The following is a 22,631-nucleotide window of genomic DNA, read 5'->3' on the forward strand; positions in this document are numbered from 1 at the left end:
GAGGAAGCATTTCTGGCCAGAAATTATATTTAAATGAAGAATTTTTTTCTCGAAAGTGCGTAGGATTTCGAGGGTATGTGTATTGACCAAAAATGATTGTATTTGATCCCTGCAACTGGAAATAATTTTTTTAGAACGATTTGAAATTTTTTAATTTTGTCGAATATTTTCACACTTTCACGAATTTTTTTCTCGAAACTGGGTAGGATTTTGGGGGTACATCTATTGACCAAAAATGATTGTAATTGACCCCTGCAACCAAAAATAATTTTTTCGTGAATAATTTGAAATTTTTTAATTTGATTTTGTTAGTAACTTTTTAACGAAGCCTCAATCAACAAATTAGTATCCTACATTTTCGTCTTATTTTGGCCTCTAGAATCTCCCATTAAAATTTTTCCCAGGGGTGGCCGAGCACCCTGTACATAGTCCTCGATCGACCATTGAATGTCCCGGCGTCTCTGAAATGCTCTCTTCGACAAAAGCTGCTACAAAGGAAACGAAATTAATCCAACGTCGATCGAATTTCAACATTCAACGTTCCTACATAACAAGCCCAATATTGTAGAATTTATTCGATCCATCTTACATTGTAAGCCTGATTTTATCAGCCAATTTATCCGACTCAGATATAGACTCAATTATCTTAGCAAAGCTCGAAACGAGTGCTTACAGATTTGTTAAAAATAAACCCGGGGTGACTCCATGGTGAGTCCCAGCAGCAAACCATCGAAATACAGGTTATCCAACAGTACCATATAGAAAAACTATGGAAATAATGTCGGAGGAGCACCAGGACTAGTATTTATAAGCATCTTCTTGGAGCACTGGAACATGACGTCCATCGAGAAGCGGATTTCGCTCGGACGTTGTTTCTCCGTGCTCGTTATTGTCTCGTTAGTCCGTATACCGCGGATCGAAACTAGCCAGCCGTAGTGTTTCGATCAGTGAGCCGGACTCGGTGAACCGAATTCAATTATATGACTTCCGTCCCCAAAGCGACTGCCACGATGCGCCCTCCTGGAGCGTGTATATTAGCGCCCTTTCCGAGGCCGCGTCGTTGGTTGTTCGCGATTAAAGCGTCGGCCAAAAAGCCACGCACCGTCGGGCTTCGTTAACAAATTTTTCCCGCGCGCCCGGTTAATTGGACCCATCGCGTCATTAATTACCGGCGTCTGACGCGGTGCAAACAACCGCGTGGTTGGTTGCGCGTGAACAGAAAAAAATAAAAAAAATCGAGTATCTCTCGAAATCGTTGACGAATACTCCCGTTTCCTGTGCGCGCCCCCGAATTTTCCATTCAATAATTTCGATGGGAATTAGTGGCAGGGAATCGGATCCTTCGGCGTCGAAACTGTTTGGTTCTTTCACTGGATTCGTTAGGAAATTTGGTAAAATTGGTATTGGCACGATAGTTATCGTTGATTTTAGATCCACCTGCTTTAAAACAACTCGCTGCCTTTTGATTAATTTTTACTTCAATTTTGTAAACTCCTTCTGAAATTCAATGTGGCTACTTTTGTGAGATTTGTATATTTCCTTACGATTTTTCAGTCCCGATATCGAACGTTAATTAGTATTTAACCGACAAGAAATTATAGTTGCTTAAATTTAAAAACAAATTGATTTTCGACCAAAAATTAAGGTTACTGTTATATTTGTAAATGGAATGGTTTCATGGCAATTTTTCTTTCAATGCCATCTGAAGGTCATAGTGTATCAGGTCATCGAATTTGTCTCGACGTCGCCTACAATACTATAAAGTTAACCCTTTACACTCGGCTGTCCTCTCCGAAGGAACACCCAGCAAAGAATTTCGATGTACCCTCTAAGGAAACACAACGATATTATTGTTTTAAAGTGATTATATTGGACAAAATACATAAGCGGAGAATGTAAAAAAATGATACGTTTACTTGGATATTTGCTATCTATTTCGTAAGAGAGTGTAAAGAGTTACAAATACCTAGTTCCATTTAAAAATCTAACAGTAACCTTAATTTCGTTTTGAAAAACAATTTATTTTTGAATTTACGTAACTGTAATTTCTTGTTGGTTAAATACTGATTAACTTCAATTTTTTTGTCAGATCATCGAAAGGGACTGAAAAATCGTGAGAACTAGCTTGTGCCTCGCCCTGTATACGTGACTATAACAATCCTAACAAACGATACCATAGTTACGAGTCTGAAGAACGCAAGGGAGTGCTCGTATTTCAATGATAAAGTCTCCGTCAATGCTAGTGGATTGTTTCAGAATTTACAGAATTTCTCTGTACTTTCCTAGGCGTGTCTTTCGTTTCGCTATTATATTTCTTCAAACAGAATTTTACATTATGCAGTCTTTTGGCGTTCTGCAATGGCTGGCTACACATATCCCAATCCGGTGCGCGTCTCAGGTATTCATGTTTCTCCTAGTTTCTCTATTGCATATTTTTTTTGCACCTCGCAAGCATAAACAGAAGCATCTCCAATTTCGCGTCGCGAAGACGGTCTTCATCTTGCAGAGCTACTTATAAAGTATACATTAAATTTTACGTGTCTTTCGATCAATAATCTTGTTTTGGTATTAATAATGACGATGACACCGAACAAATGAATTTTATATGTATCGAGGAACGTTAAAAAGTTGTCAAGCATTGAAGTTCCATAACTGTTAAAATTCATAAAATGTCGTCGCGACGGAAACTAAATTAAAGTTCGGATCTCCTACTTGTTGAACCCCTCGACCGGTTTCGTTTAAGTACAACAGTTTACAGTCAGAAGGCCGCGACAGTCGTAACAACGAGTGCCAATAACCGTCGTCAGTGAAAACGATATCGACGTTGAGCAGCGTCGAGAATCTTGGACCGGAAAATCTGAGTAGAATCCGCGTTCCTCGGGGCAAGTCCGCCGTAACGAAAGCTCCTCTTTCAATCTCATAAGTCACGCCGCCAAGAAGAATTGTTCATTCTCGGGAGGTTCCTTTTGTGCGCCCTCTCTTTGCCTCTCTCTCTCGTCAAGTAGGAAAAATAATTCGCTTCCCGATTTTCAAGGGAAAAATCGTTCACCCCGAGGAAAGGAAACAACCATTGAAATTATCTACGTCCCATAAGAACATTACTGCTTCGAATATTAAAAAGTCGAAGAAGCCAAAATTAATTAATTAATTAATTCTTGCACACGAAATACAACGCATGCAATTTTAGTGTTTTCCAGGCAGCAAATAGGTGTAATATGAATATATTTAAGTTTGAGGACGTTGACTGTCTTAATTTCTATTAATTTTTATTGTACCGAAAATAAATCATTCCTTAATATCGGTATGTTGTAGCTTCTGATATCAAAAAGATACAAAGGTTTTATCGTAGTTATCAACGGCTAGAAGGAGGAAAGCTACTCTTTCGTCACAAAAGGAAGAGAAAATGACGGGAAAAGGCAGAGAATCGCTCGGTTTAAACGCGAATGGCCCTCCTGCGCGAGCCCTTATTTTCGTTTACACCGCAAATAACTGGTCGCATCGGGTAACCCCCGTGGTCGTCGTGGGGTTAATTGCGGTTCTTATATACGAACGTCGAAGACAGAGGGGTGGTCCACCCCTTCGGTCCGGCTCGGACGATGATGACGAAGGGGGAGGGGGGACGGCGAAAAGCGGAGGCGGAACTGCAATGTAGGACGAGACTTTAATCTCGTCGTAATGGGGAAACGCAATTTTCCTGCAGTTCGCTGCCTACGAGGTCGTTTCCTTGGATCGATTTGCTTTATACGAGCGCGTCCCTTAGCTCCGTCCACTCGTCGCTTCGTTTCGGAATCTCTTTGACGCGCGATTCCTCCGACAAAAAAGAAGTGGCAGCTGACACAGTGGAGGGATTTCAGGGTTCCTTTGCTCTTTTATTCGGGGACGACCTTGCCTACAGTATCTCGCAGAGATGCGTAGCCGTAATGTGCGCTTTATGTATATATGCCGAGGCTGGCAGATCGATTTCCATCGATAATGCAGTCATATTGGATCCAAGAACACGCGAGGGTGGGATTCGAGGGGCTCGAATTTCCGATATGCACAGTAGCGGTCTGTCGTTAAAGTTTGCGTACACGGATCGAAACAACCATTTTTCGTACGATATTAACGCTAGATCAATTATAGTGTATTGATTATGAAATGTATAATGCTACAGTTAATTTTTAAAAATCTTAATGAGTAAATTTTTTACAATTTTAACCACTGTTCTAGTTCTAATATTTTTATTTGAGGTTGAAAGCAAATTAAATTCGGGTTATTTAGTTGTCGATCATCGTTTGTCGTGGCTGCAATTCATACTCCTTTCTAATTGGCTAAGTGCATGGATGTCCAACAAATAGTCAACGGGTGTTTGATTAGGATAGTTCTGTAAATAGAATATTTACCTCCTGAGGTTCGTTCCATCAGAGTAATTGTTTGTTGTGGTATACAGAGTCGCGAGTTTGTTAGTCACGCTAGAAAATGGTATTCTTACACGTAAAGTCACCCAGTTGGTTGTATTTCAATTACTGGGACACCTTGCAACAGTAAGTTTGATTCGATTGGCAGAATCTCAAAGAGAAGAACATTCAGGGTTGAAACTCTAGGAATATTTATTATCTGTTGCGTCACTATCCTATATTCAGGGTATTTATCTACAGGTGGGTAATAACTCAAGGGGACGATTTTACGGAGCAAATTAAGGTGAAAATCAGGACCGAAGAAAGTGCGTTTAAAGTTAAATTGCGAGAGACAAATGAAACGTCTGAACTTCTATCGACCATATTCTCTGATGGCTTGAATTGTCTATCCTTCTCCGGAAGGAGCACTGACTTTCTTAATAACTTTTTGATATACTCTGTTTGTGAAAGTCGGTGACGTTGCGTGTTCCTGCAACATTAAATTCGCCTTATTTATTACCGTGACAGTAAATGTCTTTAATGTCACGCGACCAACTTAAACAAATTTAGCTTAAACGGACGAGTTGTAACAAAGAAGTTTGTTATTATTAATTTCATACTACCAACACAGTTACTACATAATGCATACTGCTGTATAAATAAATAAAAATGTATCATAAACTTGCTTTCTTCAGGGCAAAATAAAATCGCGAATGCATGCTCTGAACTTTAAATTAAATATTTTTCTTTGATAATGTTACGTTGATTCGACGCGACCGCGTATAATAAAATTACGTATTTACAACGGTACATTTAATTTTAATCCAAAGTTCTGCAATTCTGAAACGGATAAAAAGTTGCTGGTTAATTTGCAGCAGAAAAGTCGGAAAATATAATTTTTCTAATAGGTTGTAAGTATACGACTGAACACTATACTTATCGACAGCCGAACGTAATATGGACACGGGATCCGGTGCTATCGTTGCTGTATCGCGTAAAAAGGGCGGCACGGGACCGAGGGGGTAGTTTTGCCCCGAGTTCGTCTATCTAGCTTTGCATTATATTAAGCTGCTAATCGATATTTTCCATTTTCTTCTCGATCGGTGCAACCTCCGTGCCGTGCACGACGTTTTCATGTTCTTTTTTTCGCGAGAGGCGAGTCTCCCGGGAGCACGTCGCGCAGTATTTACTGCAGCGGGGGTCTGTACGCCCCCTGTGTAATCTAGGGAGTAGCTGTTATCGTATGAACAGAGCAGGATGTAAGAATAACAATCAGGAACCGACGAGAGGGTGGCGGTGGAATCGAGCAAACTTCGTAGACGTGAGCTCGCGAGGGCGGCGAAATTGCTTGATCGCTTTGTCATTGTTTCTCGCCGGAGAACGCGATACGAGACGCTATATCAAAAATCTATCTTTCTGTAAGGATCGCTAAATCACCGTTTCACGATCAGATTTTCGGGACGTGAAACTTGGCACGCGACCCAAAGTCTATGATTCTTTAATATCCGAATCGACAAGACTTCGATATTTTTAGATATTACATTTTAAACGGCAAATTTATATTCGAGAAACGAAGGTGTTAAATAATTACGTGTCCTAGAAAGCTTACGGTTATCTATAATAAACGTTAATAGTATTCTTATATTCTTGAACTTAAAAATATATTTTTGTTCAATTCTGTTAGATTCTGTTACATTTATTCGCGCATATTCCGTCTGATAAAAAAAGATTTACACAAAAGCAGTGAAAATTACAATATAAGTGTACTTGTAGAGCAGTTGCCCTAACATGGAATACTTTTTTTTATACACATGTTATACACTTACCTTATTATGTATAATATTAGGCCAAAGATCACCTTTCAAAAAGTCAAACTGTAATATTTTCTTTAATATTCTTTTACGAACATGTGTTGCTTTGGAATTCGGACATATGCACGCTAGTTGTAACAAATGACAATCGTAATCAATTGCATTCATCGTTTATATTGCGGTGTTCCAAATTAGGAACGTATTCCATATTAGGGCAACTGACCTTATTATGCACCCCTGTTTAGCCGAAATAAACCTCTCATGAAGTTCCATATGCCTCGTAAAAAAAAGAAGAAAAATTATTATGTGGAGTATTAAAAAAAAAAAATGATTGGGCGAGCGTGAAGGTGTAATGTACGTCGAACGATGAAAGAGTCGCATCCTGGAGAAATGAGATTCGTCCCGTCGAACGAAAGGGTGGAGGACGCTGATAGCAAAGTTCGAAGTTCATTGAAAAATCGACCTTTAATAGGAGAAGTTGGTTGCCATGGGTCGAGCAAACGAGCCGAGAAAATTCAAATTCCCCTCATCTTTCGCTTTACCGTGTCGCATATCATCCGCCAAGATTTTTCCCCCTCGATGGAGGCTCTTGTCGAGGGTGGAAGGCGTTCCGTTCCGAGATAGCCTCTGGCCAGGAAGTCGGCTGAAAGTTTACGCTGCCGCTTTTTCCTTTGTGGTATCATCGGCGTGTCTCAAACGGTTCACCAGGTTTTATCCGACCCTCCAACCGCTGTCCTCCCCCCTCGTCGGCTTCTCTTCGACCGTCCGTAGCAAGCCGGGGTAAACGAAATTAAAACGTCGAGGTAAGTTTTTGCGGGATAGGTGGACTCGTCGCAGAGCCACGGCGTTGGGGGAGGAAAGAGAGAAAACAGGACCGACGAAGGGTGTCTTCTTCTCTGTTTCCATAAAAGTGCCGCGAATGCCTGCCGGCACGGGAGACTTGACCTTTGTGCTTGGCAACATTATTAAGTCCTTTCGTAGCGCGCAAAGGGCCGACGGAAGCACGGAGTCGCTCCAGGGCGAATTAGAGAAGACATTCGGAACGAAATAACTTCGAAATTCTTCCTTGGACGACCGCGGCCCGACGGGAATCCTTCTGATCCTTGCCAGGCGATTTCATTGCGACCGCGTCTTTGCTTCGTTCCGCTTCAAATTGGAACGCGAACGGTATTCCCACGTTAAATGCGCGGAGGCACCTTTCGTTAAACGTGGAAATTTCATCCCCGCTACTAGGGGGATTCTGTGTCAACGGGAAGAAGAAGAGACATTGTCGTGAAATTGATTTGTACCGTGGAACGTATCTGATCTTGAGTTTGCGTCTAAAGTACATCTCGACGAGACTTATTAACAGAAACGACACGACAATCGACGAGTACCATATGCGTTAGGACGCCATTTTGGCGGTAGAAGAATTTGCAGCCTACGTGTTTCAACTGTGGAAACCGAGTCGGTTTAAAATCGGTTGGTTAATTCGAGTCACTGAAAGCGGCGAACAGTATTGTTTTCTTCTTCCATTGTGCACTAGAAACCTCGATAAACTTGCATTTAAGGAGTTTTTGCGTTTGAGGCTTTTCGCGAACGCTCGGTAATTGAAAGCAATTTATTTGATCGTTCGGAACTGATAACGAAGTCGCGATTTATTTATTACATCGAGGCATAGTGAAGTTAATTTACCCTGTTTCGATCTATCAAGGTGCGGAAATTACTTTTAAACTAATAAATACGTGGGGAAAATTGCGGATGTAGCACGCGGACAATTTTTAGTCGTAATTTATAAACATCTTGCGTATCGTATTGTTTCCCCCTGGCTCTTTTCATCGACTATCATATTTCCTTTCTTTCGTCGTTCCTTTCCCCTCCGGTGTGCTAACAGTGGTTAAGAATTACGCGAAATTGCGCCGTTGCCTCGGGGCCACGGCAATGGAACAGCGAGAGACGCGAATTCGCGTCGGTTTAACGAGCCCCGAATGAAGAATACGAAACAAAAAGAAGCAAAATATTGGTGCCCGTAGCCGTCGGCCACGCTGCTCGCGTGTTATACACATTGTGAACTAATAAAGATCGACGGGGCGAACGGGTAGCAACGAGAAAAACTGTTCACGGTAATAAAAACAAAAAAAGATCGAAATAGAATGCTACGTTCTTACTAAATTCAGTCCGTCCGTTCAGAACGCGTCTGTATTGCAAACGTAGGAAACGATTATCAACAACAATCCAAACCCAGACCTTGACCTTTTCACGTAAAAAGCATTTTTTGAGATTTAACAATATGGGAACATGTAGTCTATCAAATACTACAAACATTTTGTTTGAAAAATAAATTAAATAAATTTTTATAAATAATTCTACATAAAATTAGAATACAAATTTATATACGGACTTTTTAATTATTTTAATAGTAATATTAAATTTTGTAGTAATTCCATACAAAAAAGTATTAACCTATTTATGTTAAAAAATCATTAATTTGAAAGATATTTCAATTCTAACTTCACAAGTAATGATTCTTAAAATGAACGTGATTCGTAAGTTGAACATTTTTATCCCACCTTGGAGCCATTGAAGCGTGAAAGTCGGCATTTAAAAAGCGATGGAGTAATGATTCTTAAAACGAACTCCGAACGTGATTCGTAAGTTGAACGTTTCTATCCCTCGAAAAACGATACGAGCTTTAACTTTAGTTGTCGAGTGAACTTTCCTTCTTTGTAGGAAAGTGAAAACAAACTAGAGAGGGTTACACGTATGCGACTGTTCTTGAATAAACGTTTCACGATGAAATGCGATTCGCGTTGTAATACCTTGGACGGATGCGTTTGCTTTACAGATACCGAACCATCTGGTCTGGTTGTGCTTATTCTACTTGTTATTCCATTCGACCCTCAATCTGATGGGCGAACTGCTGCATTTCGCCGATCGGCATTTCTACTGCGACTGGTGGAACGCGAATAACATCGACACTTTCTGGAGAACATGGAACATGCCGGTGCATCGATGGGCTGTGCGGTAAGTGCTGTTTGATTCTCTCTTCGCTATCCGCGATACGCCATTGGCTTCGACCAGGTAAATGGCGTTTACCTCCTTTGTGGGTCGACTAAAACGAAAAATATCCTAACTGTACCGTAGATCATAAATTGCGCAGCGTCGAGATTGTGAATGCAAAGTTGGATGGTTAACAGCTTTCGGGAAAGGAAATTAAAAAAAGAAAATGAAAAACTCTTAATACGAGTCTACAAACGTTTTCACAGATGTTTTTTATCTGCACAGACGTAGGAATTTATTGATTTCTATCATTCACACATCGCATTAAGGTTGCGTAGGAATACACAGGAAAAGGGAGAAGTTTTCCCCTCACTATATTGTTCCGAGATTCCTGGACATCGGCTGGGAATGGATCGTGAAAATGCCTCGTCGATTGTTCATAATGTACTCGTGGTATTCGGTTGGCTAAGAATTTCATGTTCAGAAGATTGCAGGACAATAAAACGTCCGAGTCGTAAGCAGTTTCGAAGTCTTGGACTGCTTAATTGCTCTGTAATAAATCGTACAGTTCTCGAGTTATGACAAAAAACTTTGACACTGTTTGGTAAAGAAGAGATCAGGAAATTTTCTGGACACTTAACTTTAAAGTCTGTCGATAAATTGTAATTATAATTGCGTTATTAGACGTAATCGTTAACTTCGTTGCTGCTAACAGCAGGAAGGAAATAATTCTTGAAACCGAATGGTCGCGTCTCGTGTAATAAAATGTCGATGAAATGGAGTGTAAATATGTAGAGTAGCAAAGGGTGGCGGTCTGGTGGTATTCCAGATGTCGCGTAAATGTTCTCGAGAATCTTACGTTTGCTCGTGTTGAATGGCGCGAAGGAAGGAACGAAAGATGGCCGGAGGTGCGATAATTAGCGAGCAGAGGGAAGGGCCAGAGCACGAAAAGAAGTCGGTATCCAGCCGCTAGTCGTACTTTTGATCGAGCTTCTTTCCGCCTAAGCGGCTAAACTTCGTTAACGAGTGTGCCCCGCTTTAAGGAGATTTAATTACATTTTTCGCGAGAACCCGGCTCCTGTCTAGCCTCCGAAAAGGAAGAGAAATTTCCGTGAATCAGAGACTTTCCACGCCACCTGCCCTCCCCTCGACCACCGCCCCTTTTAACCCCGTGGAAACTGCTGCGCGGCTAATTGTTTTAACTTCCCCTTCTCCCTCAACCCACCCTATGTATATGTACATACATATATATATATATATATATATATATAACTGCTGCCACTCTAAGTAGTACTTTTAATGTTCGTGTAACTGGAAGGGTGTCGGCCGGCGCAGCTCGTGTTTGAAAACTATTCTGCCGCGAAATGGAACTGCCCTACAGGTTCCTACCGACGAATACCTTTCATTTTACCGTTTATTTCCGAAAATTAATTCGCAGGCGCGTTTACGAACACTCACCACTCGACGTCGTCTTTAATTAATTTTCGGCTCGACCACGATTGCACAGGTAACGCGGTTTAAGCAAATTCGTCGACTCCCAGTCGTTCCCTTATTTCTTTTAAAAATCATTTTACGATTACGTGAAATTTTATATCGTCCTTCGATCTTCGTATTTGCTCCAGCAGATGTAAACATGGGGAGACAACGTATGTATTATGCAACGGGAAAAAGAAAAATGGCAAAGTTTAAGACGGATCTGGCAAGAAGCGGCAGAACAAACGTAAGCACGGATGTTAAAGCTAACGAAAATTTTAGGAACAACTCGTAGCCAAGACTAGCGCAAGATTGCCGCTCGCCGGGCGCTTTTTATACCCATACGTCTTCCCTGTCATCGTTACATCGGATTATGTATCCCGGCCAGCTCAATACAATCACCGAAGTTACCCAGGAAACTTTCCATATAGGGTTTTCCGTGTTCCCGGCGGTGCACGTGCCGCTAACAACTCGCGTCCACAGTGACGACCTTCTTGGTCTTTTTCTTCGTTTTTATTTACTTGGAAAGTGGCGAGGAAAGTTTAAATCCTCGGAAAAGTTGTTATTGCACGACCGCCGGGGAAACCTTCCGTATCGCTGAGACGGACGAAATCCGTCGATCGAGGGGTTCTCGCGAGACCGATAATTCTCGCTCGTCCGTTGAGATATCGTCAGCTTGCTCCGACTGGGTCCGAAACGCGCGAAAAATAATGAAATTTGTCCTGAACGTTGTACTGTCGGACCGTAAGAAACTGGTTAGCGGGACGGTGCAGGGGACAAGAGAATACTATGCTCGCTTCGCTCATCCCCACTCTTAACTAGAGAGATCCAATCAAACCCGCGCTCCTTTCACTTGCCAACTTCTCGCGAACGCACAGTACATTTTACCGAGAACGTTGAAATTTCAATGGTTGATGCACTTTACAGCGTTATTTATTTACAGTGAGGAGCAAAACTGAACACATATACGATATTTTATCAAAAGTAATTTTTTATTCAATATTTGCATGTAGAATAGAAAAGAGACGAACAACATTTTTGTTGTATGTCTAGTTAGTAGATTTGCAGTCGAAACGATATCCTGTTAAAAGCTGCTATTATTCATTGTAATTCGATATGCCTTCGAACATAATGGTTGATATCTATCCGTTATTTACGTTACTAAATTAATATTTATCACGAAGTGAAATACGAATTTTCACTATTCATTTTAAAAATTCTTCAACATAGATCGTCCCTGCAGCGTGTGAAGTGGCAACAGACTCGTAATTAACCGAATTTCGGAATAATTACCCCGGACGGTAATCGGTTTCGAACCGCGAAGACGCAGAGACGCGAATCTCGCCCGTGGCTCGCTTCCGGCTCCACCTGCGCCTCCAGACCCGTTGTTTTCATTTTTTCCCGTCCCACCCCTGCCGAGTTATGCAGCAGCAATTGCAGGCTGCAACTGGCACACAGCCATGCGACCGCGGGAGGCGGTGAGGGGGAGGGAGGGGGTGGATGTGCCGGGTGAAAATGGAAAAGCTGCACAGACGACGACGACGACGACGATGACGAGGAGGAGGACTTAGACGGCACAGACGACGGGAAAACGGAGGGGAGGAGGTAGTCGACTGTCGACGAGAGACGACGTCTTTTCAGGTTTGTAATGGGAAAAGCCGATACGCATCGCGGTGCGCGCACTTAAGGCTGCTTATTCCCCGCGGCACTTATAATGCCTCTATAACTGGAAGATATTCCGAAGCGTCTATTCCGCGAGGATGGCGTTGAAGGGGTGACGAAATGGCGACGAGGAGGAGGAAAAGGGAGGGGAGCCTCGAGGAGGAACCTCGACGGACCTTCGGAGAAAGGAAACCCTCCGCGACGGTGGAAACGCGTGGCCTGAAATTCTCAGGGACCGTCGACGACGACGTCCCTCGAACCTTTGAATTCCCTTCGTTCCGTCTCTCGCCCCGATTCTTCGCGCCATTTTTATTTCTTTGTACCCTTTCTTCTTTCCAATGCGACGCCGCTGATAACCAGCCGGCTAACGATCCCTTACCGCTGCGAGCCGACAACCAAAGTGTCGCTATTCCAGGGAAACTTCCGCGGCCATTGCTTTAATTTTTCGTTTCTCGTCCCGCTGATCCTTAAACGCGTCGCGACCGCCCCTCTTATCTACGCGCCGCTACCCTTTCCGTGTTCTCGCGCTGCTTTGTGGTGCAACACACCGATGGGCGGACTGCATGGCCAGGGAAACGGTCCCGAAGGATGGCTCGTAAGGGGGATCGTTGAATGGAAACGAGAGGATCCACTCCCGTCCCCACGAAAAGCGAACTCCTGCTTTTCAAATCGCTTTAGCGAGGCAATTAACGATTTTCAACGCTTTCTCTCGCGATAAAAGTTTGATTCTTTTGGCTCGTGATTCTGCGTTCATCCACGCGACACGAGTTTATTTATATTTACAGTCTTGCTACAGTTTATTTAATCCCTTGCTATACAATAACGAGTCTGACTCGTTACAAGTTCTTGATGACATGTTTCGCAATCATGAGGCTACTTACTCGTCATCGAGTCTTATCTATTAAAATCAACATGTTTTTACATTCACGAGGTATTCGTGAAACAAATCTGTTCTTTTTCGTGGCCACTTCTTGTACGAACAAATTTAAACAAAATTAAATAGGACACGTTTGAAAAATTACATTAAATCGTACGTCAAGGGGTTAAGATTACCCGGAGACTTCTATACTACGTTTACGAGAGCTGTCAATTTGATTACAAAATACGTAAATATTATTTGCTAGCTATTTGTGTTCGATATGATCGATGTAACGACGTGAATATATATTCTGATCAAAAGAAAAATCGTATTTTGATATAATCGTCGAAACGAAAGGTTTCTAACTAAATCTAGCGTTAAGAACTTTCATTCGAGACGTAGTTTCGATGGTGTTAGTATAATAGTAGGAGTTTCGAGCGATCAATCGCAATTCGCATCGTCGATACTGTCACGGAGTATCGAAATCACGCTTGGTCCCTTATATTCGACATTGTGGTATCGTAGTGTTCAAATTTCAATCAGATAATGCCCTATTCATCGACGTGCAAGTGCATATACTTGACTTCGAGGTCACAATATCGAAACTTTAAGATAGGCGACATGCTCCCCGGACGTAAGTCTGAAGATGGCATTCAAGCCGGTTTGCTTGCAAGCTTTCAAAATAAGTCAAGCCGGGAGAGGCTTGAGCCAGCTCAAGCTGGCTTGCTAGCCAGTTCTTGTTTGGCTCGAAACCGCTTGAACGGCTTGGTTGGCTTGAATTGGCTTGTTTGGCTTAAAACGGCTCGAACAGGCTTGGACCGTTCAAGACGCCTTGATCAGCGCCGACTTCGTGGACGCGCGATCTATGCTGAACAGAGTCCCACATTCCACGATTTATTTAAAACTCACGTCTCCACGTCTTGGTATTCCTAAGCAACAAATTGTTCTAAGTGATTAGGGAGGAAATATAGAATTACAGTAAGCAGCATAACTGGAGCAATAATCACAAGTTTTGTATAGATCATTATATTCTGCTAAGAATTTAGGAGAATATTAAAAAACAAACATAGTTATCTTTATCACAGCTAAAAGTAACATAAGAAACGTTTTCAGTAACTAATGTCTTTTTGTTTGGCAATGAAAAAAAGAATAGATAAACTGTGTTTACATGGAATGTCTTAGCAATATGTTTGCATCCAGCAGTTTTACACAACTTCAGTTTCAGACAAATGATCTTAAGAATCATTACTATATTAGGAAATCGTGACTCCCTCGTCAATATTACGCACTGTATACACATTGCACGATGCCCTCTTACTTAATGTTCGTTTATGAGTTCATTCGACGGTGTTACGAAATGTAAACATTCGAGAATAGTTAAACCTGAATGTTAAAGGAAATAAATTTGAATAGCAGTCAGGAATTTTAGCGAGGATACGAAAGTAAGTACTAAGATAAATTCTAAGTTACGTAGTTTACAATTGTCTAAAATCAATGTTCTGGTCCGATAATCAACGCGTTGAACGGATATGATATGAATATAAAATATAATTTTTCGAATTTTAATTTTCTTTGTTGAATGAATTTTTTTATTCGACGGATTGCAGGCATCTCTATATTCCTGTTATTGAGATGGGCTACCCAAAATCGATGGCTTCTCTTTCCGTGTTCTTCATCAGTGCTTTCTTCCACGAGTACCTGGTCAGCGTGCCACTGAAGACTTTCAAGACTTGGGCCTTCATGGGAATGATGGGACAGGTAGAACAGTCTTTATTTTTATACCGACGTTGGCCCTACTATCTTCCTATTTTCCCGATATTCGCATCTAATTTGATCCGGGTGAACGCTCCGAAGTAAAGGCTACATTTGACAGTTTATAGAGAAATTTTCTCCTAATTGATTGTTTCCAGAATAGCCGAAACATTATAAGTCGAAGCGGATGAAATATTAACGCACATTATTGAATAAAATATTTTAGATTAAAAATTAAATATATAACCGATATATTAGCCAAAGAGCCTTCAAAGATTATAAAAAGAATACCAAAACGCGAAATCTGAAAACGAGGATGATTTAAATGAATACCTCATTGTCATAATATTCTCGTGATTTGCAAATTGAACTCCTTTTTTCTGTCATCGATCTTGCTACTTTTTCAAATATCTACTACTTGATTATTCTTATTGCAATGAAATAATTTAATTATTTTAAATCAGTCGTATCGAGTAAGATAGTAACGCAATGCAAAAATCACCGAATCTTCGAGTTTATTTTTCTCAGAAATTAAAAGCGATACGTAGATAAAAATGTCGCTTTAATTACCGGCGATATTTATTTAATTTTCCGGACCGGACCGGTCGGCAACGTATCGATATTAATTTCCGCTGGGTGCATCACGAGGCAGAAACTTTTTAACTGATGTTCCAGATGCCATTATCGATGCTAAGTAAGAAGGTGGAGCGGAATTGGGGCGCCAGATGGGGCAATATCGTGGTGTGGGCGAGTCTCATTATCGGACAGCCACTTTGCATAATGATGTATTACCACGATTACGTGATAACTCACTTCGGCCAGATACTGGTGGAGGATTACTCGACGGTGTAAAACAAAACAACCGGTCGCGAAGAAGAGAAGAAAATAATACTTTTCGAACGGGCGTTCATACACGACGATCTATCGTATTTTTCCAACGATGTATGCGTAGTCTATTGTAAAACAATATTTTCTACTACGTCGCGCGAATAGGCCAATTTTTGTTCCAAAAACGAACGGAAAACGAACAATGTATAAAGAAAGAACTGAAATAACGCGCAAGTTCCTCAAGTATTACGCGCCTGTTTTTTATTCACGCTTAATAACGCGTACGATCGGAGCAACGTACCATCGCATTATCGAATTCCAGAAACGTTTCCTATGTTTTACATACGCGCGCAGGCGATGGTACCACACAAGCTCGTAAAGCATCCAAGCGTAACATTTGCCATTGTATTCGCGTTTTACTCAATTTGATACAAACCGTTTCAACGGTCGTTCCGTTTTTCTACACTTCGTCCTTGTTGAGGCTAAATTTTTCTATGGTTTTTTGAGATTATCGTTAAACTAAGTCGCGCTAGTCGAAACGTCTCGGGACGGCGTACGTCGTCGCGTCGGTGTATTTTTTGGTAAACCGTCGGGCGGTACGCGTTGATACGCGATTCCGGGGACGTTTTGGTCGCGTACGAAAACAGTTTATGGAATTTTACCATTCGAGGGGCTCTTGTGCTCGCTCGATCGTGAACGTGGATCGTAAATTCTTGTGCTTCGCGACTCGGTTTGCGTAAACGGCTCGCGGGTGCATTCGTGCAGACACGAATATTATGCGTGCGTTGAGACAATAATTCATCATACGTATTTTTTCCTTTCTACGTGGCACCGGCTTTACGACCCCCGGGGAGAAGCGCGTTCGGAATATTAGCCGTAATAAATTTGTCCGAGAATAGAGTCTGGAAGTCGCGCGTTCGGTAAATATTTCAGCCTCCTCCGTGTATCGCGGAAGCATTTATAACGGCGCGGACGTCGCGGCTCGAGATTTAACGAGCCCGCTTGGGTGCCAGTTGTGTATACGAACAAGAGCAATTTTCTACGTTTCTTTCTACCCCCCCTCCCCCCATTCCCTTCATGCAGAGGTCTAATGCGATCGTGTGTCACGCGCGGGCGCAACGCTCGCGAATGGTTGTCGAATAAATGAGACCTTTCATACCAGACTTGTTAAACTTTTTCTTCCGTACCTGGCGAGCAAGTAACGAATGTCCTGCTGGTCATTCTTGGATCGACCTTTTCAACCATTTCTGATGGTAACGTATACATTTGGGGCTGAAATATTGGCCCTGAATCGGAAGATTCGTCAAAACATATTTTACGAACTTCGTTCAGGAGCAATGTTTATAGTTCCAATATTTTTTTATTAATAATTTTTACTGCATATGATACATGCAACGGGGTTGAGGAAGGTAGGAAATGTGTCTGTATCGATTCTTTGATTTCGATATCAATTGGTGCAAGTACTGGTAAGCTAGAATCGTTCGAGTATCGTGTCTGACCATATATTGCTAATTCCACTTGTGTTCGTGTTAGCACTCGTTAGCGGTAGTGTTGCCTGTTTCCACTGCCTGTAATTAACTAATGATATGGTAAGATCGATAGAAAACGCGTGCTAGAATATCAAAGCCAACTGGTTGTTATAATAATACAAGTACAAGTAGAAATAATGAATAATGGTCAGCCGTCGTACAAATTGTTCATTAAACTTTATTCCACATTTTCGATCAATAGTATTATATATTAACATTCTATATTTAGAAGAATTATACATATATTTAACATCTATATATTTTTAATAATGAACGTCAAACACATTTAACTTTTTTTTAGTGACTCCTTCCAGTGATTTATCTGCACATAATATTTTAAAATGAATAATTTTAACGATATGTAATATAGAGGGTGGTCGAAAACACATAAGACGTAGAAGAGATTAATTTTTCGTGTAAAAATACATTTTTAAATAACATTCTTCCGTAGGAGAAATCTGTGAATGTTGTATCTCGACGATTTTTCGCGGAATTGTACCGTCACGTGCTGAAAAAAGGAGGCCGAGAGGGTCAGTGGAACACTCGGGTATCTCGTAACAACCGCGTCGCTTTTTAAACGATGCTCGTTCCCCTTTCTCGTGGAACCTCTGGTGGATGTTTGAAACAAGGACGGGAAGAACACCGGGGTCGGGACTCTCGAAGGGAATGTTTTCTCAAGCCACGACCCTTGGGCTTTCCTCCTACAGCTTGATGAGTCTGGATGTCACGACCCGTTTGCCCCGAAGCAGCCACCGGCGATGGATAAATTAATGATTTGGGGTTCCCGTTGCCGACAGTCCGACATACGTCTGCGTCAGAGAGACGTGTACGCACTGTTATACACCCCCAGGATACGTGACAGACGTAGCGTAGTGCGTGTCGACCCTCCTCAGGGACGACCCCGAGAACTTGAAGAACTTTTGCGTAAAAAGAATTCGATTCGTCGTTCGATCTAGGGTTGCTCGTCGACGAGGACTTTTTGCGAGCTACGTAGACGAAAACAACCCTAACAATCAGTGCTGGAACTTGGGTTTATGATATGGTTGTTAAATGCCATTTTTAATCCTCCGACACTTGGGTCAATGGTATACAGGAGTTTGGATAAGGTAAATTCTAATATTTTTTAATATTATTTTAGACTTATTTTAAAATTATTTTAAACCCTCTTGGCAACGACGTCACTTTTGCGATTCGTTGCTATACATTAGCACGTACACGTTGATTTGATATAGCGACGAAGTTCGGGAATAATTACGCGTGCCTAATTAAATTTCCGCGAAAAGTTAGAACGAAATAAATGTTGGTGTACAAACAACGAGCATTGTCTATGAATAGTATATAAATGTTTCTCGTAGTCTGAAATTATTCCGTCTCGCTAACATCGAAATCTCCACCTCGTTAACGTTCACCAATACGTTCCACGCATAAATCCTGCGGAGGGGGTGCGAAGGTGCCAGGTTTTCGCGCGATACAAGTTGCCATAAGTTCAGCAACTTCGGACGTTTTCTCGTTCTGTGTTCAGCCCCTGAATGCTCCTGGTAAAAATAGCTTTCAACTATTTTTGAGCACGCTCGTAACCTAGTCAACGCAGTCCGAATTTCCGCGAATAAGGAAGTTTTCAAACTTGACACGGGTACTTTGTTTTCTGCAAATATTCTGGGAATCATTGGCACAACATGTAAAAATAAAACATTTTACAAATAAGTAGCTTCAACAAATTATCTCTTTAGACATACAAGTTTTAAACCTCATACTGTGTACAGAAAAAGAAAAAAAATTGTATTAGTTTTTATTAGATTTCAAAGGGAACATATTCTGCTGTCAGTTTTATTTTTTAACTGGGAGTGTAAAGACAATATGAAAGTTAATTTCATCTCCCTAATTCCTTAAGAAAGTGCAATAAAAAAAAATCGATTTCTTTTAAATTCTAGACAAGAATACCCCCTTAATTCTTGTTAGGTTTCAAAAGGGATATATTCTACTGTTACTTTTATTTTGCAACTGGGGGTGTAAAGACAATATAAAAGTAAATTTCATCTTTCTAAATACGATCATTAAAACTATAGGAAAATATTTTTTGTTAAATACAATTACTGGTTTCTTCATAATATTCTTTCCACATTTTCTATAATTGTATGGACGTTTAAGGTGTCGAACGCATAGGTTGGTCTTTCGAACGGTCGCGTTATCCCGGTGAGGTGCATGGTAGTGTCGTTGGCGAGGACGAGGGGGTAGGAAAGCAGAGGGACGCGGAGGGGTTGGTAGATTCTCGCGGTACGGCGCAGGGGGTCAAAAGGGGGGGAGGAGGGATCGCGAGAAGCGACCGCGGAAGGGGAACGAGGGGAGGGGATGGTGTGCGAGCGCAACACGATGCTATAAGGGCGGGTACGCAGCAAAGACTCCGCAGTGAGCGCCGCGACGCCTTCGCAGACGTATCGGACGGAACGGTAGATCGGTGATCGCCGGTAACACGAGGCGTTCAGCTTGGCCACGATCTGTCCTCACGATTGTGCTGTGTTTTGTGATTTGGTTCTGGTTGTCGAGAAGTTGATTCAAGATCGAACAAGGAAGACAAAATTCTTCCGGAGGTGAAACAATTGCAGTTACGTTTCGCTCGACGCAGAAATTCTGCGTTCACGAAGGATGAAGATTTGTGATCTGAAGGATGTGCACGGCGTTCCTCGAGACCGATAGGTACGTACAAAGCTACACACCGACGAAATATTTGTTTTCCCCCCTCTGAAACGCGTAACCCACTTCCGAGTATTTACGTTTTCCGCGTTCGTTCTCGGGCTAGAAAAGTCGTTCGATCGACCCCCGCGGTTCGAGCACGACGATTTTATCGTTCGAAATTATTCCCTTTATTTTGGCACGGTTTGCTAATAAACGCGATCGGTCACCCGAGAGGGGTGTCAATTAAACTTCTATCTGGTCGGCAGAACTAATTTACAAAATGGATTGACACGACGTATTCGTCTCTCGAAGGCGGCACCGATGAATCATTCGCGTCGCTCGTCAATTAAACGCTCGCTTAATTTGACCGATTCCGAAAAATTAATCAATCGTTCCTCGTGAAGCGATTTCTCCGCCCGCCCGCGATACCGTGTTGTACGGGTCCAGCCGGAATTCGATCCAGCGTCTTGTTTGCTTTGTTTCGCGGGGCAACGAGGGGTCAAGAGACTGGGCGGAATCGAAGATCGCGTTCTTACTCGGCGCTCCGATTTTCCATGGTTCTCGTTGAAAAAACAACCGCGCGATAACAATGACTCGACGTTTGCTAAGGATCCAGGAGTAATTTCGCGTCGAAGAAAAATGGTGCTGGCCAGCCCCGTTCGTTCGTCATGATACGCCGCAGCCCAAGACGGAGAACAAGAGGCCGACGCACGGGAAATTGCAACGATCTCTCTCCCCCGATAGCTGAATCGCGAAGTGATCAGCAATATCTCATACTGGCGAACGTGACGCGGCGCGACGTTGTTTTTGCCGATGACGGTGGGAAATTATATTCGCAGTCACGTGCTGATATTACTGCGACCTGCTCGTGGAACTCGCTTTCCTGGTGTTGACTTTTCTGAAAAATTAAAGCACCGTTCACCAAATTTTTGTAGCGTTAAGGAAATATAGATACTGTGTCGCCGCTCGGTCCCTTTCATGCGTCAAACTTCCGCATGAAATTAGAATTTTAATGCAGAATATGCAAACGCGAGGATAATTGGGTCAGCTTCGAAATTAGGTATCTTATCTGACCGTGTTGCGTATATTCCACTGAACGTCGCTTATGCTACGTTCCCGTTGATAGGAGCGAATTGGAAAGAGAAATTTCTTAACGTTATCTTCGAACTAAATTGCACCGACAAAAATTACAAAATTTTAACAAACTTAGTTTCATCGCGTAACTTTGTCTTATCCGAAATCGTTTAATTTTGTTATCTCTGAATACGCGAAATACGGGTCGCGAAAGTTATAAATGCAATGAACAATTGTAAATATGTAATGGTCGGAATATTTTTTGTGGGATTACCAACGAATCGCTGGAAGAGGATTTTTATTATTTATGCAAACGGCAGCGTTGCGAATGATCATGCATGTTTGCAGTCAAAATAGTTTGGAAGTAATTACGTAATATTTACGAAATGTCAAAACGTTTCCGCGAGTCAAATATACGCAAAAATCGAACCAATATTTTCTGTTAAATAATTTGCAAACGAACGGGTCTGTGACATAAATGACGAAGAAATACTTTTTGATTTGTCGCTGAAACGTTTCGGTTGATCCTCGTTTGAGAATGTTTTAACTAACGAAGGATGAAAAATCAGAGTCCTAGATTCGATTTAGTCGATGACTTATTATAGAAATAATGCGACCAGGGACACCCTAATGGCTCCCCGCTCGTTTAAGGGTTATCGAAAGGTTGGAAAAGTTTCTCGTTGGCATGAACATTTTTCATTCGATTCCAGGAAGAATCCTCCTCCTTTTTCCGCGATCTCAGCGAAACGTTTCTTGTCCGTCAAACGTCGAATAGCTGCCCGATTAAGGTTTTCAATCCCTGATTGCCGATTCAGGATTACTCGATGTTAATGGCAGCTCGTCGAACCGGGGCCATCGCACCGATCGCTGCGCACGGAACCGCAAAAACTCGCGTCAACTTCTCGCCATCGAACAGGAAACCGTCCACCACAATTTGGAAGAAATTTACAAAGTTGAAAATCTCTCTACGAGCTTCCTTTCCTAAACAAAAACGCGACAAATTCACCGGAGAAAAAATCTACGCTTGTTTTTTAAATTAAACATTCTTTGTTTGATGCTTCAGTTCTACTAATTATAAATCACGAAATAAACTGAGAGTGTAGAGTTAAATTCTTTCTTCTAACTCTTAGCTTTCGAGATAGCGTTATTTGAACGTTCCTCAAAACTGTTACACGCGATATATTTCCTCCATTTTCTCGAAAACAAAGATCCCTTAGAAAAATTGTTTTTCTTTTTGAATGATTTTTTTCACAAAAACGTCTAAATGTTTGAACGAAAGGAAAGATAAAATGCGAACGGACACACAGGAGTCTGTGCAGCAATTTCTGATGGCGCGTAATCAGTTCCGTGGAGGATTACGAGAGTCGCGTGCAGTTTCTCGGCGCGTGTGTAAGGACTTAATTGCTGTTCCCGGTGAAATCCAATTATTCCGTGCATGGAGTGGCTCGTAGAAAAAGGAAACAAATTGTCCACGATCATCGAAAGTTTCCACAGGGAGGGAAAGAGAGAGAGAGAGAGAGAGAGAGAGAGAGAGAGAGAGAGAGAGAGAGAGAGAGAGAAAGAAAGAGATAGTGTTGTCGGATGTAAATACGTGCTCGTTTCGCAATTCGCCGTT

General features: G+C 41.8%; 2 protein-coding genes across 3 annotated transcripts in view; both read left to right on the forward strand.

The window, feature by feature from the left end:
• Mdy (diacylglycerol O-acyltransferase) overlaps positions 1 to 17,384 on the forward strand; it is a 126,144-nt gene extending 108,760 nt beyond the window's left edge. Inside the window, exons 10-12 of one of the 2 annotated variants that reach the window (XM_076769557.1) lie at positions 9,012 to 9,190; positions 14,768 to 14,918; positions 15,588 to 17,384. In XM_076769557.1, the coding sequence (XP_076625672.1) occupies positions 9,012 to 9,190; positions 14,768 to 14,918; positions 15,588 to 15,764 (507 nt within the window). In that variant the 3' untranslated portion in view covers positions 15,765 to 17,384. Of the gene's footprint in view, positions 1 to 9,011; positions 9,191 to 9,451; positions 9,768 to 14,767; positions 14,919 to 15,587 lie in introns of those variants that run through there. The other variant, XM_076769558.1, reaches the window with a different exon arrangement.
• Positions 17,385 to 19,689: 2,305 nt separating this feature from the next.
• LOC143343695 (uncharacterized) overlaps positions 19,690 to 22,631 on the forward strand; it is a 66,191-nt gene continuing 63,249 nt past the window's right edge. Inside the window, exon 1 of the mRNA XM_076768851.1 lies at positions 19,690 to 19,963. The gene's annotated coding sequence lies outside the window, so the exon portion shown is untranslated. The remainder of the gene's footprint in view (positions 19,964 to 22,631) is intronic.

The sequence above is a fragment of the Colletes latitarsis genome, chromosome 7 (genome assembly GCF_051014445.1).
Source record: "Colletes latitarsis isolate SP2378_abdomen chromosome 7, iyColLati1, whole genome shotgun sequence".
Classification (NCBI taxonomy): Eukaryota; Metazoa; Arthropoda; class Insecta; order Hymenoptera; family Colletidae; genus Colletes; species Colletes latitarsis.